This window comes from Lithobates pipiens, unplaced genomic scaffold (assembly GCF_037356315.1).
Source record: "Lithobates pipiens isolate NorthernLeopardFrog02 unplaced genomic scaffold, aLitPip1_a1.2 Scaffold_8, whole genome shotgun sequence".
NCBI classification, from domain to species: Eukaryota; Metazoa; Chordata; class Amphibia; order Anura; family Ranidae; genus Lithobates; species Lithobates pipiens.
This window is the reverse complement of record NW_027507903.1, coordinates 83,237,171-83,255,041: the sequence shown is the minus strand read 5'-3', so window position 1 is coordinate 83,255,041 and position 17,871 is coordinate 83,237,171. Positions and strand designations below refer to the sequence as shown.

The 17,871-nt window shown below is 39.1% G+C and overlaps 1 protein-coding gene across 3 annotated transcripts in view; it reads right to left on the bottom strand.

Annotated features, from left to right (window-relative positions):
• The window catches only part of CGNL1 (cingulin like 1), a 164,642-nt gene that overhangs the window by 76,389 nt on the left and 70,382 nt on the right, over positions 1 to 17,871 (bottom strand). For all 3 annotated transcript variants that reach the window (XM_077472210.1, XM_077472212.1, XM_077472211.1), the window contains exons 7-8: positions 8,968 to 9,106; positions 4,901 to 5,113 (exon numbers count right to left, since the gene is read on the bottom strand). In XM_077472210.1, coding sequence (XP_077328336.1) covers positions 4,901 to 5,113; positions 8,968 to 9,106 — 352 coding nt within the window. The remainder of the gene's footprint in view (positions 1 to 4,900; positions 5,114 to 8,967; positions 9,107 to 17,871) is intronic.

The following is a 17,871-nucleotide window of genomic DNA, read 5'->3' as shown; positions in this document are numbered from 1 at the left end:
AAAAGAGAAACTAACAAGACCAACTTGGAAATGGAAAAGTCTTCAACATCAACAAAACAGCTATTCTTTCAACAGATATACACGTGCAAACAAATATGAATGGGCTATTGTGTTTTTGGATGGGCAGAATTCTTAACATGGCTTACAACCTAGCAGTCAGTGTTACAACCAATGACAATGCAGCGGATGTGTCCTTTGTTCATAATTAGAGTATTACAGAAGAACAATCTTATGTACTTACGATTTATACAAAAAGGGCAAAGGGCAAAACCAGTAGACCCATTTTTATATTTTTTAAAGGCTTTACTTTTAAAAAATTGAATAAAATAATAATAATAATAATAATAATAATAATAATAATAATAAAAGAAGAATACAAACAATAAAACATAGCACATTCTGTACTACAACAAAGCTCTCCGTAGCTAAATTCAGTCAAGGAACTAGATCTTCCTCATAGAGGAAACATACATTATTAATCTGATGAGAGAAGAACGCGACCAGTTAGGAACCTTCCTCACAACTAGCTGTTCACAATGGTGAGTGAAAGAGGCACAGGTTAAAGTAACAGGTTAGCAGACAACCCAGTATTATAGGGAATCCGCTTGCCGGGGATCCCTCCAATTGTTCATTAACAACTGACAAATATTATACAATTTTGGGACATGCTCTGCTATGATAATGTTAATATCTTTAGTAATTTTAAGAGTGGGTGGATAATCATTAATAAATCAAATAAAAAAACAGAATGGGGCTATATAAAAGCTGATGGAGATGTTTCATAAGACTGTCAACTGTGCTGATGATTTCCTTGAACCAAACCCGTTTCTTGCTGGGAAAGGACTGTTATTAGATTAATTCAACAATGTGGGTATGTGGTAGGTAGAAGGACAAAAAAATCTATTCACCGACTGAATTTCTCCATGCCAAAGCACCCTTCAATTCATAGAGCTATAGGGTAAACAGCAAACACTGAGGGGTCGATTTATCAATGTTTTCACACAAGATTCACACATTATTTCCAATTGAACATTTCTGAATTTTGGATGCAAACATTAATGAATCGGACTCTAATGGATGCCCAATGCTCAGCCATTCGAGTTCATCTTTTATAATAATTATTATTATTATTTTATAATAATCATTATTTTAAAATGATGAAATCCTGTGGCCATAGAAATATTCAAACATTCAAATGTATATTGTTCAGACCAAGTCACTGAAATTGTCCTCCTTGACATTTAAACTAGCAAGTGTAAAAAACTTAAAACAAAAAAAAAAAAGGTATTCCTGCAGAAACACGAGTGACAAGTTTCAGCTCGGAGGAGTGGTATTATGTCTCTAGTCAGTTCATCTCCCGGCCAATTCTAACATATATATTGTGGATTATTACATATAACATTTTTTTTTTTTTAAGCAGAGGCCCCAGAAAATTAAAAGTTTGCAAACTTTTATGTCACGCGGTATTTTTTTTTTTTTTTTTTTTAATGCAAATTGTTTGGAAAAAATACACTTTCATGAAATTAATTGCATACAAATATAAAAAGATGAGGACATGCCGAGTAAATGGATACCAAACATATCACACTTTAAAAGTGCCCACACCCGTGGAAGGTGGTGGTGGGGGGGAACTCTCCTCGTGCCCCCTGTAAAAGCAACTCAGTGGCTAGTTAGTTAGTCGCTATGATTGCTTTTACATAAAAGAGCATTACCGGCTGAAAAAAAGTAACCGGGATGTTTACTGTTGCTGCAGCCATCATCCCGGTATAATCCCTTCAATGTAAGGGTACATCACTGAGGCTGAAGTGGCTAGGTTGGGCTCTACAGGCAAATATCAAATGCTCTACCATACTGGATGGCATTCTGCCAATGCCTTCCCTTCACAACACTTGATGTTTGATCAGGCCAAATAGTTCATCCTATACATGTGTTTGCATGTCAAAAAACGAAACAAATATTGGTCACTCTATCCACCGAGTCGGTTAATGAAATAGCTCAGAAACCTGATGCTTTACCTATATAAGTATCAGGCTTCTATTTCAACAAGCTTCCAACAGTAAGGTCGGCTGTGACTGAGCACAATAAAGAGCAGTCCAATTTGTTGGAATTGGCATGAACAGAAATGCCAGGTATTTATGGAAAACAAAGTATTTGTGGAATGTGGCTTTGATGGCTTTATTGGACTTCCTGATGGCTTAAAACTTGAGACTTTCCAGATGACAATTTCCTGATCTTATCTAAGCGGTGGTTTACTATGTTATATTTTTTAATAAAAGTAACAATCCTTCTTTTCAACAAACCGCAACCAAAAAACAAGATTTAATAGGAATAAATTATAATTCCAAGTACTTGCATGCTGAGAATTAATTTTTCACAAAAATGTAGGCCTCATAAGAACAGCGTACAGGTGTATGCAAAAAAATTTTAATTTTATCTTTTTTGCATATGTTATACTCCTGTTTACATGAACTCCAGCATATAATGGTGTACAGCCATGCATAGCAATTCATGTCCATATGTGGCTGTTTGCAGCACTTAGGCTTTCTATCTAGGAGAAATATGTCAGAAATGTTGTTGCAGGGACTTGGGTGCTTTTGTACAAGAGACCTGATTTATAGAATATCTATGTATTATAGTGTTAGTAAGAAAAGCTGTAGAACAAAATTGCAGTTTATAATTAAAAAAAATTAATGGTTGACAAAATGTTGTACAGACAGTCTAACATTAGGGATATATTTAAAGACTGTTTATAGACACACATCTAGCACCTATATTTAAAAAAATAAAAATCACATTTCCCAAAAATAAAATTATTATTTTATGCCAGGGCATGGCAGTGTGCAAAAAACAAACAGCAAAGTGTAGAAAAGAATGCATGTGAACACACACATAAAAAAAAGTGCACAAGGGTGTGTCAAAAGCCCCCTTCTAGAAGAGGAAGGCCCCACCCTGACCCCCCAGGAGAAAGACTTCTGACAGGGGAAAGGCATGCTAAGCCACCTAACCAAAAGGCCCAGTGGACCCCACTCCTCATAGTCAGCCATAGTGGGCCAACAAGTACTAGATGGGAGGCAATCCCGAATAGAGACCTACCCCAAAGGCAGGGGAAGAAAGAACTCAATGGCCATAAATGGCTAGACATTGCTGCCTGATAACAAAAATTGCCCCAGTCTCGGGAAAAAAAAGGCCTAGCTCATGAGACATTGTGCAAAAAGCTTTAGTGTTGTGGCTGAGTGCCATTTCCCACAGTGGGGTCCCAAACCCATAGTGATGCTCAGCGCACATGCAGGATACCACCCCCAGGGGGTGCTTAACCCCATGGGCTCTGTGCCTTCCTAGGCTAAACCAGGAAGCACTGCCCAAATTTGGAGGCACTGGGTCCCTCAGAATCCTTCCTTGGGCCATTACTCCAAGCCTCCACTGCCCAGGAACCCTCTGGTGTCTATTCCCAATGGAAAATCCCTCAGGATCCCCATCATACCGGCATGGATGTTATACAGCCAGCCATCCCAGCCACAAGGCAACATATTGTAAAGTACTTTATAGAGAACATGGATCCATTTACATAAGTTATTTTTTTTATTATTAGAGAGAGTTCAACAGTCCCTGCACAAGGAAAATCTATGCAACAGAGCAGGGCTTTTTTTTATTATATTATACAGGATTTATATAGCACCAACAGTTTGTGCAGTGCTTGTACCTGTAAAATCGTATTTACACATCAAACCCTTATTGTCTTTTTTTATTTAAAAGCAGATTTGTTAAAATATTTTCTATCCATCAAGAATTTGTAAATTTTCTATGGTTAAATAATCAAGTCACTAAAAAGTCAAGAAGAGCTTACAAAAGACTCACCCAGTTCATAAAGCTTCACCTTTATAGAACTTCAGTCTATAAACCTGCCATTTTTAAGTACACAAGATAAAGGTACAAAAAGCGTATTTGACATCTGAAAAGCAACACCCTTGCAAACACTACCAGTGAGTGCTTATAATGGCATGCTAAGGAACTTAAAACTATGTACACCTTTTCTTAAAGTAAATCTATCAGAAACATAAGGGAGCCACTGGTGACTTAAGAGTTACTTAATGCATACTTGCTTAGAAAAAAAAAGAAAAAAAAGCTGAACCTTCAAAGAAGCAAGTGAATACTTACCTGAACATCTCCTTCAGCTTGCACCAGCAAATATCACTCTGCAAAGAGCCCCACATGCACCCATGCACTCAGTGGCTCCTCTCGCCAAAAGTATCCGGTGCTGAAGTAGGGGGTCAGTGGGAATTTGAAAGAGCAGTAGGGGACATGCGTGATTCTGAAGAATTTCCAAGCAAGAATTTCTTTTAAAGCATTAGAGCAGTTTTTGGCCACAGGGGCAACAGGTGAGGGACGTTACTTATTTCAAGGTACATTTTTTTTAACGCAAGTTTGTTTGAGCAACCAGGTCCCTTTTGCACGTAATAGAAATATTTTAAAACATCCCCAAAAAAAAGTTTAGATTGTTCATGCAACCCAACAAATCACCAGTTCATTCTTCTCTACATGGTAGGGATGGAAGTAGATTGAATTGCAGTATGTATGACTAGCATGATAACATTTCTGAAAAACAGCTGTGTCGTATTTAGCTAGCATTAAAACAGTTATCAGAGTGGTCTTTCATAATAATATATTTTTTTTAAATATTCTGGATTTTTGTTTTAAATATTTTCAGATGGTGAGGAAATACAGTATTTAAGAGATTTAATGGGAGACTTAAAAACTCAAAGTCATTTATGTTTTTGTTGCCCTGAGAATGGCCTCTGATATGCCTACAAGTCATTTGTCCACTGATGACCTGCAAGCTATCCTCATAGTTGTAACAAAGCACTTAAAACCGTAGAGCTCAATTAGTTACTATGTAATTTACCTCCATTGTCTCTTGAAGACTCTCTCTCATCTTTTTCAGTTCTTTTTCATATTGTTCTTTTAGCTTATCAATTTCCTGATCATGAGTTGACACCTCTTCTTTAAGTGCTCCCTTTAAAGCAGTGAGTTCTCGTTCTCGCTTCCTTAATAGATCTTCTTGTTCTTCTTTTGCCATTAGCAACTCTTGAACTCCTTGTTTCATGTGCATGAGTTCCTGAGAAATACAATCAGATGGACCATATTTACTAAACATGATGGAACCCGTAATAACAAGGGACCAGATTATTAATTCTTTCAGAACAGTCACCATTTGGTATGTGTAGATGAAAAAGATAGCTATATTTGAAAAGCTTTACATCCCACCACTCTTTCAGATTATCACTGAAGCTTTTTGGTTGCACCCTACTACACTTTTTTCATTACATGCTGTGGCTTAGGTATGGACATAAGGGTAAAATAAATGTGCTCACAACATGCAGATGCTTGTATTGTTACTATACACTAGTAAAACAAGTGCAGTGGTTGTGGCCAATGATACATCTGCAGCTTTCTAATACAAAAATCCTTGCTTCATGGTTCTTCCCCAGAAGGCTATTAAGCCTGCGGTAATACCAAAATGCACTACTCGTTATTTAACCACTTGCTTACTGGGCACTTAAACCCCCCTCCTGTCCAGACCAATTTTCAGCTTTCAGCGCTGATGCACTTTGAATGACAATTGCGTGGTCATACAACACTGTACCCAAATGATCATTATCATTTTTTCCCCACAAATAGAGCTGGTATTTGACCAACTCTGTGGTTTTAATTTTTTTTTTAAACACAAACTTTAAAAAGACTGAATTTTTTAAAAAGATTTTTATATATTTTTTTAGATTTTGTTATAAAATTTTGCAAACAGGTAATTGTTCTCCCTCATTGATGTATGCTGATGAGGCGGCACTGATGGGCACCAATAGGTGGCAGTGATGGGCACTGATGGGTGGCAATGATGGGCACTGATCAGCACTGGTTGGTTACACTGATAGGCAGCACTGCTAGGTGGCACTGATTGGCACCACTGGTGGGCATTGATAGGTGGCACTTGTGGGCATTGATAGGTGGCACTGGCAGGGGGTAGTTGTGGCACAGATGAGGCAGAATTGCCTCTTCCTCTTTGGGACCGATGTCCCTTGAACATAAGCCGGTGATAAGCTTTTTTTTCTCCTCATGCTGTCAGCGTGAGGAGAAAAAAAAAAGAAAATGATTACCGAGCTTTTGTTTACATCATTGGCTGACAGCTGATCATGTGGTAAGGGGCCGGGATCGGCCCCTTACTCGGATCTGTGATCACCCGAATCTCAGTGACTCGGTGATCACAAGGGGCGCGCGTGGCATGTGCAAAGGGGAGGCCGTCATATGACGGCCTCCCGGAAATTCAGGTCCGCGCGGTGGCCGTCATTCGGGTATATAGTGTGGACGCTAGAGGTTAAAATTCTCCTATGACTGGACCTATTCCAGTTCTTTGGACTGCTGAGTTTAATACAATATAGCCAAAACACACATTGCTTAAATTTGGTAATTAGCAAAAAGAAATAATAGCAAAATTATTAACATGATAAAAAGGATATTTGGTAGCAGCAGGTGAGAACTCAATAAAAGCTGATATTCAGCCAGTGCAGCTCAAAAAAACATAAAAACTGCAGTAGCACTACTTCCCATTTAGAGTATAGAATCAAAAAACAAACTTGAAATACAACTTGATTAAAGAAGAATTCCAGATATGGCAGTTTATACATACTGTAGTTACATTGGTCCAGCTTGGAATTATGCATACACCAGAGGAGTGGTACCCATGGCAAGCATCTCCTGTGTTATCTATTGGAGATAACTGTAGTAGCAGAACTTACTACAGGGATTTCCAGATTCTAGAGCAGTGTTTCTCAATCTTTTTCAGTCAAGGTACCCTTTAAAATCCTCCACAATCTTAAGGCGCCCATTCAAAAATGTAAACAATGAAACTAAGCTTTACGTAACGCAGCAACAGCCACACACGTAGGACACCCAACGTTAGAGGTGATTTACTTACAAAGCAAATATATATATTTTCACACTGGTGCTGACTAGTATTCCAATGTTTCTCTTCTCTCTCAGTTTCTTTCTCATTCAGCTAATGTGACCCCAGAGCTGATAGAGAGGGGACAGGGGAGGGTCAAACAAAGATGTTGTGCAGGTGCCCAACATCCTCCTTATCAAAAGATGACATCATGGTTGTTTGGATGCAGACAGCCTTGAAGGTTGCAATGGTGCACAATGAAAACCTGTGGCTTTGTGCAACTAAACGGTAGGCGTGACATACACACTGGTTTGTATACGATTTTGGGCAATTTCCAAGGCACCCCTGAAGAAACCTGAAGGCATCCTGGTTGAAAAAGGCTGTTCTAGGGGGATCCCACGGGTATAGTAAATGCATAGTTACTGTATATTGGTCCAAGCTGGACCAGGTAACTACATCTAAAATGCCATTACCAGAATTCTTCTCTAACCACCTGTCGACCGGGCCATAGCCAAAAGACAGCTACAGCGCAGTCGGCTTATTGTTGCTCTCGTGTGCCCCCTGGGGTGCGCTCCCGCAAACATCTGTGACCGCCGGGTCCAGAAGACCCGGCGCATCATGGATCGCGGTAAATGCCCGCTTGTAGCGGCCGTTTACCACGTGAACGCTCGTCAAATGACGGAGCGATCACTTGTAAAAAAATCGCCGGTTCCTCCCTCCCCTCTCTGTACCGATCTGTACAGTGCGAGGGGAGAGGGGGAGAGATAGTTTTTAGCAGCGCTGTTGCCTGGATCTGTAGTGCCCACAGCACTGCTCTGTGCCCATACTGTGCAATACTCTGCAATACTCTGCCATAATGTGCCATACTCTGCCAATACCCTGCAATACTTTGCCAATACTCTGCCAATAAGTTTTAATAGAAACAAAGATTTTTTTTTTTTTTTACCAAATTTTCCTTTTTTGATTCATAGTGCAAAAAATAAAAAACCCAGCGGTGTCTATTTGTATGAAAAAAAGGGACAAAAATTTCATATGGGTACAGTGTTGCATGACTGAGTAATTGTCATTCAAAATGTGAGAGCACCGAAAGCTGAAAATTGGGCTAGTTAGGAAGGGGGTTTAAGTGCCCAGTTGTCAAATGGTTAATCATCCTTAAAAATGATCATTATTGAGATATAACTATTAAAAAAACAAAAACAAAAAAAAAACAGCTAAATATTAGTTGACACAAAATGACTGCCTTCATATGGCCTAGGCAACAGATCCACATTACCAAACAAAAACAAAACATAAAATCTAGGTTTTCCTAGCATGCCAAAATAGCAATTACGACAGTATAGGAAATAAAAATGTAACTTGATTTTTGATTTGCGCAGGGATCTGATTTTATACAAAAAATGGTAGTTAGAAGTTAATATTTCTCTGTACTTTTGGTCCAAAAATACCACTGTGATCCAAAACACATCTAAAAAGATCATTTCTAAAATGAAAAGTTTGGACCAAGTGAATAGATACAGTGTTACCCAACACAAGGTTTGTAATTGTTCACTCTTATGATTTACACTCTTCAGCCATGCTGCACTGCCCGGAAGATCACTGTACTATTTCCTGACTCCGTATTCCTGATCAATTGTCCAATGAGCAGGCTGGAGGCACCGAGGTGATAAAAGGAAGCTGAATTGCTGAACCAGTAAATCGTTGTATTAGCTGCCTGGCAAGGCAATGTGTCAGGCGTGTTTATAAAATTGCAAGACTAGCTGGACAAAGCCTTTCGGCAGGAAAAATAGTAAATATATGTATTCAACCTGCGTATTCATCATTTTCCCCCTGGAGTTTTCCTTTAAGTATGTTGATACGCATCCATCAAACTGATAAGCATGTGTGCAATTATGAAGAATTATACATAGTAGTATGCCAGTCCACGTGGTTTCTTTTTCCCCATTATAGCATCCGTAGGGCCCGGGTATGTAAATTAAAATATATTTTAAATGTAATAAATAGCAGCAGCATTAATGCAACACTACAAAACTGACCTCTATCAAATCCTCCCTTTCTCCATCATCAACAGAGTGCTTTGCATTGTCCAATTCATCATGCATTTCTGACAGCTGCTCCTGCAGGTCTCTAATTTCCGTCTGATACTGCTCCTGCTCCATCTTCAACTCAAATAATCTGTCAAGGAGAAAACAAATGCTGCAAAACCAATAAAGTCTTCTCACAGTATTTTGTAACTTACAGTGCATGTGCAAGACGCTTGCCAGAACAAAATAAACAAAAAGGCGCCTTCGTGGTTATTTGGCAAAAGATGAAAACTACCAAGACAGACGCCCAATTCAATACACATAAAAAAGGAATAAAAGAAAAAAAAGTTGACCTAAGAAAAGAGGTAATCTTGTTTTTTTACCCCAACCACGTTCCAGCACACCAAAGCAAGAATTATCTCCCATCTTAGGGAGGGACAAAATCTTGAAGCATTGCTTGACATGTTGTGAGTGCAAACATTTTTGTTAAAGGATGATGATTGGACTAAGTAGCTGTTCTGAAAACCTGTTCATTTGAGGCATCTGCCAAAGAACAAAACTCTAGTTAAGTGGGTTCTTAGCAGGGTGGATGTAAATCAATGATTTTCTTTTAAAAAATCCCCCCCCCCCAATAAAAAAAAATCTGATTTTTTTTTTCATTTAAAATTGATTTTATTTTAATCGATTTTATTTTTATTTTTAGCAAATTTATTTTAATAAAATGCTTTTGGAATAAAAATCTAAAGATAGTTTTCTATTTAAGATAGATACAGTAATAATTTAGTTTATTTAGCAGAAAATGGAGCTTAGTTATGTAGCATGAGGCTGTATATTCTGCAATATTTACATTTTTGGTAAACGCATTCAATGAATCCAAGCTCTGCAAGCTGAGATAACATGCACTGCATTGATGCATTCACATAATTTCACAGTACCCATGAGATAAAACAAAGTTCAGGAATATTCCTTTATCCCATTGTTTTTAAAATCTATGTACACTACAAACTGTATGATTGAATCGGTTCTGATATCGCTGCTTTACTAACCTGACTGCTTAATATTCTAATTAGGAAACCTTAATTGTGTTTGCAAATATTAAAGAGATTCCAACTACCAGCAAGAATAAGTCCTTACATTTAAAGAGCACCTGTCATTTCGGATCCATTATGGCAGCGCCTGTTAGTGGGCATCCACTCACCTGCTGCTGCCATGTGCCTCACCTTGTTGTGTCACTGCCGCATCACCAGCCATCCCATTAAAGTGAATGGGACTGTCGGTAAGTCAACAGCGGGTCAGAGGAGGAGCCGCTGCTCTTTAAAAATTATGATTTAAATCGAGTTGATTTAAATCAAGCCTCTTTACTAGCAATTTAAATAATGATTTAAATCAACTTGATTTAAATCAAATCCACCCTGGTTCTTAATAAGAGTTTCTTTTCTCTGTGACATTGAAAAGTAGTCTTTAGCAATAGGGAGTTTGTTCCTTGTAGTTATCAAAGTTTTTAATGGCTGTTTATCTTAGCTATCAATAAGCACACAAGGGGTGCTGCATTTGCTTTTGTGAGATACCTTTTTTTGTATGCATGATTACAATAAGTAAAAAACAGTAACAATATTTTGAACTGAGAAATGCCTGCTTGGAAAACTTAACTGCTTGCTGACCGCCTCACGCCAATATACGTCGGCAGAAGGGCTCGTACAAGCAAAGTAACGTACCTGTACGTGGCCCTTTAAGAGACGGCCTGCGGGCGTGCCCGCAGCAAGCTCCATGAGTCGGGTCGTGGGTCCCGCCGACGCAATCGCCGCAGGGATACCCATGATTGCCTCATGGGGAGGATGAACGGGGAGATACTAATGTACACAAGCATCTCCCCATTCTGTCTAGTGACAGCGTCACTGATCTCTGCTCCCTGTGATTTGAGCAGAGATCAGTGATGTGTCACACATAGCCACGCCCCCCACAGTTAGAATCACTCCCCAGGACATACTTAACCCCTACACTGCCCCTAGTGGTTAACCCCATTCACTGCCAGTGTCATTTACACAGGAATCAGTGCATTTGTATAGCACTGATTGCTATATAAATGACAATGGTCCCAAAAATGTGTCAAAAATGTCCGATGTGTCTGCCGTAATGTTGCAGTCACGATAAAAATTGCTGATCGCCGCCACTGCTAGTAAAAAAAAAAATATTAATAAAAATGCCATAAAACTATCCCCTATTTTGTAAACACTATAACTTTTGCGCAAACCAATCAATAAAAACTTATTGCGATTTTTTTTTTACCTATGTAGAAGAATACGTATCGGCCTAAACTGAGGGGAAAAAATGTTTTTTTTAATATATTTTTGGAGGATATTTATTATAGCAAAATGTAAAAAATAATGCATTTTTTTCAAAATTGTCGTTCTTTTTTTGTTTATAGCACCAAAAAATAAAAACCGCAGAGGTGATCAAATACCACCAAAAGAAAGCTCTATTTGTGGGGAAAAAGGGACGTCAATTTTGTTTGGGAGCCATGCCGCACGACTGTACAATTGTCAGCTAAAGCTGACAATTTTCCCCAAAAAAATTGCGTTTGAAAGACCGCTGCACAAATACAGCCTGACATAAAATATTGCAACAACCACCATTTTATTCTCTAGGGTGTCTGCTAAAAAAAAGTTAGAATGATAATATATATATATATATATATATATATATATATATATATATATATATATATATACATATACATATATATACACACTGTATGTGTGTGTGTGTGTTTGGGGGTTCCAAGTAATTTTCGAGCAAAAAAAAATAGATTTTAACTTGTAAGCAACAAGTGTCAAAAAGCAACTACTCATTTACAGACAGAAGTTCATCCCTTTGATCTAAAAGAACTATGCGTTACAATGTTTCTCTTTAGCGATGTTGTGAAAAACTTGGCAGGTTGCCTGTTTTTTTTTTTTGGGGGGGGGGGGGGGGGGGGGTTTGAGAGCTGTCGGCTTGAGCAGAGAACTTTCTGCACCGAATCAAGGAAATGCTTTTTTAAGATCAGGAGGGGGGTAGAATCTTTCTGATCAGTCTGATCCTTAAAGTATAGGCAGGGTAAAGGTTTCGGGGAGGGCTGGAACATTTATTTCTAGGCAACTATCTCTTCAATCCAGGAAAAAATAAATAAATCACATTTGCTTTATTCCGTAGAAGGAAACCCTTCTAATCAAGGAGTTGTCTGATGTTTGAGAACTCATGTTATTCAGCAAGCAGGCTTATTTGTATTCCCTGTATCTGTGAAGGAGCCTTGGAAAAACAAAATAAAACAATCTACACCCCAATAAAATGGACAATGAGAGTGCTCAACTTTCTTAACTGAAAACTTGAGATCATTGGTTCTTGTTGACAAGTGGCTTAAATACTTATCCTTCATTTGACTTTACCATTATTGAATTCACACTTTTCTCTCCAGAGGCTGCTTGACTCAAAAAAAATAAAATAAATAAATGTCATGTTCCCTGCAGGGTTGAAACAGGTTTCTTAAGGTCTTCCACTTTTTTAGGAATACTTTTTTTTTTGTTTAATTTACGAATCCAAAAATATTTCCCTCAAAGGGGATTCCACAGTACTTTGCTTTAGCCCACGGATTTTGTCCAGTGGATTTTGTCCGAAACCGTTACATACACACAGTCGGACAAAGTTGTCCGAAAATCCGATCGTACTTAACGTGATGACGTTATTGCGTTAGGACGGGACTACGTTCAGGCTAGTAGCCAATAGCTTTGGTCTAGGAATTTGATCTGAGCATGCGTGGCACTTTGTCCGATCGGAATTCTCTACACATGATCGGACAAAGCCCGATCAGATCAGGTTGTCCCAAAATTTTATAGCCCAGCTGGAAGCCCTTGTACACACGATCGGACATTCCGATGGATGTCATCACGTTAAGTACGATCAGATTTTCTGACAACTTTGTCCGACTGTGTGTATGCAACAGTTTCGGACAAAATCCGTCGGACAAAATCCGTTGGTTGTCAGAATGTCCGACCGTGTGTACAAGGGCGAAAACTTGGTCCGTCAGATACTCTGACGGAAACAGTCCGATCCACACACTGTCGGATTATCCGACAACACGGTCCTATCGGACATTGTCCATCGGAATGTCCGACCGTGTGTACAAGGGCTTGGAAGAGTCTTGCATCATAATGCACAGTAAATGGGAGGAAATCAGATTCTACATATTATTATTACTGCTTCAGGACTGCATCTACTAGGCACTAGCTTTACTACGTTTTGGCTGAAGCCAGAAAAATAATGCAAGTGCAATGAAATTCGTATGCAATATGTATATCCATGCCATATCTGAAGACATTACATCCGATTTCTGATGTACTGGTCCAAATAATTTGGTAGAGGGGAATTATGGTGTGGGGTCGTTTTTCAGGGGTTGGGCTTGGCACCTTAGTTCCAGTGAAGGTAACTCTTAAGGTGTCAGCATATAAAGACGTTTTGGACAATTTCATTCTCCCAACTTTATGAAAACAATTTGGGGATGGCCCATTCCTGTTCCAACATGAATGCGCACCAGTGCACAAAGCAAGGTCCATAAAGACATGGATGAGCGAGTTTGTTGTGAGGGGACTTGACTGGCCTGCACCTCAACCTGATAGAACACCTTTAGGATGAATTAGAGAAGAGACTATGAGCCAGGCCTTCTCGCCCACATCAGTGTCTGACCTCACAAATGCGCTTCTGGAAGAATAGTCAAACATTCCCATAGATAAACTTCTAAACCTTGTGGACAGCCTTCCCAGAAGAGTGGAAGCTGTTATAGCTGCAAGGGGTGGGCCAACTCAATTATAAACCCTACGGACTAAGACTGGGATGCCATTAAAGTTCATGTGCGTGTAAAGGCAGGTGCACCAATACTTTTTGTAATATAGTGTATCCTGTATATATATATATATATATATATATATATATATATATATATATATATATATATATATATATATTATACTATATATACAGTTGTGCTCATAGGTTTACAAACCACGGCAGACTTTATGATTTCTTGGCCATTTTTCAGAGAATATGAATGATAACTCAAAAACATTTTTCTTTCACTTGTGGTTAGTGTTTGGGTGAAGCCATTTATGATCAATTTAGCTGTGTTTACTTCTTTTTAAATAATGGCAACAGAAACTACCCAAATGACCCTGATCAAAAGTTTACATACCCTGGCGATTCTGGCCTGATAACATGCACACAAGTTGACACAAAAGGGGTTTGAATGGCTATTAAAGGTTACCAGCCTCACTTGTGATCTGTTTGCTTCTAATTATAGGGTGTATAAAAGGTCAATGCGTTTCTGGACTCCTGACAGGCCCTTGCATCTTTCATCCAGTGCTGCACTGACGTTTCTGGATTCTGAGTCATTATTAGTCAGGATTTATATAGCACCAACAGTTTGCGCAGCACTTTACAACATGAGGGCAGACAGTACACTTACAATACAAATTAATACAGGAGGGATCAGAGGGCCCTGCTCGTTACAATCTAGATGGGAGGTTCAAGTGGAAACAAAAGGTAATAACCGTGGGGAATGAGCTGATGGAGAAAATGAAAATACAGTTGTTAGGTGTGGGTAGGCTTCTCTGAAGAGAAAGGTTTTCAGGGATCGTCTAAAAGCTAATAAAGTAGGCGATAAGCGGACAGATTGGGGTAGGCCATTCCATAGGATTTGGGAAGGCTTTGGAAAAGTCCTGGAGGCGAGTATGGGAGGAGGTGACAAGGGAGCTAGAGAGCATGTGGTCTTGAGCGACCGAGAGAAAACAAGTAGGTTGGCATTTAGAGACTAGGCTACTGATGTAGCTGGGGGCGAAATCGTGGATGATTGACAGAATGGAGTAGCAGACACAAAGCGACTGGTAAGGTGGATGAGTGTGGCAGCAGCATTCATGATGGATGGAAGAGGTGATAGACTATGTAGAGGTAAGCCTAGTTGCAGTAGTCGAGACGACTGATGAATTAAGAGCTTTGTTGTGTCATTGGTTAGAAAGGGGCCTATTTTGGAGATGTTGCGGCAAGATTTGGACAGTGATTGGATGTGTTGCTTAAAGGAGAGTTCAGAGTCCAGGACTACACCTAGAACCTTGGCATGTGGGGATGGGCTTATAGTTGTGCCATCAATTTTGACAGATAGATCAGAGGAAGGGGCATATGGGGGAGGAAAAATTATAAGTTTGGTTTTGGATAAATTGAGTTTGAGGAAGTGGTGTGACATCCAGACTGATATATCTGATAGTAAATTAGTGATACGTGAGGAGACAGAGGGAGTGAGCTGAGGGGGAGAGAAATAGATTTGGGTGTCGTCAGCATAGAGGTGATATTAGAAGCCATGGGAGGCTATCAGCTGACCCAGGGAGGAGGTGTAGATTGAAAAGGAGAGGTCCAAGAACAGAACCTTGGGGGACCCCAACTGAGAAAGGAAGAGGAGAGGAGGAAGTAGAGTTGTAAGAAACGCTAATGGTGCAGTTGGATAAGTAGGAAGAAAACCAGCGAAGAGTACAGTCACTGAGACCAAAGGCGTGGAGTTTTGGGAGGAGGGGATGGTCAACCATACTAAAGGCAGCAGAGAGGTCTATGAGTAGGAGAACAGAATAGTGTTGATTGGTTTTGGCCATTAGTAGATTGTTTGTTAGTTTTAGGAGAGCAGTTTCTGTGGAGTGTTGAGGATGAAATCCAAACTAAAGGGGATCAAGAAGGCTATTATCAGCGAGGTAGACGCTCAGTCGGTTGTAGACTAGACGTGGGTTAGAGAGTGTAATGGGGAAAACAAAAGAATTGTCAAAGGATCTGCAGGAAAAGGTAGTTGAACTTTATAAAACAGGAAAGGGATATAAAAAGATATCCAAGGAATTGAGAATGCCAATCAGCAGTGTTCAAACTCTAATCAAGAAGTGGAAAGTGAGAGGTTCTGTTGAAACCAAACCACGGTCAGGTAGACCAACTAAAATTTCAGCCACAACTGCCAGGTACATTTTTCGGGATGCAAAGAAAAACCCACAAATAACTTCAAGTGAAATACAGGACTCTCTGAAAACGTGTGGTATGGCTGTTTCAAGATGCACAATAAGGAGGCAATTGAAGAAAGATGGACTGCATGGTCGAGTCTCCAGAAGAAAGCCATCACTACGCAAATGCCACAAAGTATCCAGCTTACAATACGCCAAACAGCACAGAGACAAGCCTCAAACCTTCTGGCACAAAGTCATTTGGAGTGATGAGACCAAAATTTTGCTTTTTGGACACAACTATAAACGCTACATTTGGAGAGAAGTCAACAAGGCCTACGATGAAAAGTACGGAGGTGGATCACTTTTGTTTTGGGGATGTGTGAGCTACAAAAGGCACAGGAAAATTGGTCAAAATTGTTGGCAAGATGAATGCAGTATATTATCAACAAAAATACTGGAGGAACATTTGTATTCATTAGCCAGGAAGCTGCACATGGGATGTTTGGACATTCCAACATGGCAATGATCCAAAACACAAGGCCAAGTCAACCTGTCATTGGCTACAGCAGAATAAAGTGAAGGTTCTGGAGTGGCCATCTCAGTCTCCTGACCTCAATATCATTGAGCCACTCTGGGGAGATCTCAAAACGTGCAGTTCATGCAAGACAGCCCAAGAATTTACAGGAACTGTAGGCTTTTTGTCAAGAGGAACGGGCAGCTTTACCATCTGAGAAGATAAAGAGCCTCGACCACAAATACCACAAAAGACTTCAAGCTGTCATTTATGTTAAAGGGGGCAATACACAGTATTAAGCACTGCGGTATGTAAACTTTTAATTAGGGTCATTTGGGTAGTTTCTAATGCCATTTTGATTTAAAAAGAGTAAACAGTTGATTGGTAATAAATGGCTTCAGCCAAACACTAACCACGAGTGAAAGAAAAGTTTTGGTGTTATCATTCATATTCTCTGCATGTTATGGAGGTTGTGTATTTACCTTTTTCTCTGGGCTATATTTGGTACTTTCAAGTCTTTTTTCCTCTCTTTTTTGCCATTTATGCTCATCTTGGATGAAGTGCCAACTGAGCATATTATATTCCCTATATGTGCATTATATCCTTTGTAATTTAAGCAGTAGACATAACAGATGTTGGTCGGTTTGGCTGACATGACCATCTTAAACACATCGAAATGGTGAACATTCTCATGCATAGAGATTTCAGATCCTGGTGATGCCCTCAAATGTCATAAAATTATGGTACTGTTTGTCATCCAGTGATACAGTTGAACTAACCAGTGGTTTAACTGGTACCCTTCTGCAACTCATCAATAATCAAATAAAATGAGTACCGATATTTTTTTTTCATTTTTTTTTTTTAAATCAGGTACTAAATACGATTAGTACTTTTTTTTCTGTAATCATTTCATCTGGTTTTCACTTAATTCAATTTGGGGTAACGGTGGCTTTTTTTAAACATGGTACATTCAACTAAGAATTGCTCTGCAAAATATCTTCATGCCGCATATAAGAAAAGAAAAATCCAGTCTGTGGGATATTTGCAAGTTAAAGTATGTTTAGCATCAGCTAGACAGGCATGTAAAATAAATATTTAAAAATGAATGTGTCTAAAGATTAAAAAAAAAAAATTACTTCTGCTAAGTACTGACTCTACTGCTCACATACTGCTTCATAATTATCACAGTAGTAACTACAAGCAAAAAAAATATTTTAGAAGCCTTCCTGTGCCGTTTGATAAAAATGTAACAGGTCTACTTTAAGGTATTCCTTTGATGGCTAAACACCTGAGCTTCCCAGTACATTTGTCAATTAGTACACCTGACGCAAATGAAAAAATAAAGTACAAATGTCATACAAAACCCTGGGAAAACCAGACATTACATTACAAAAATGTCATCAT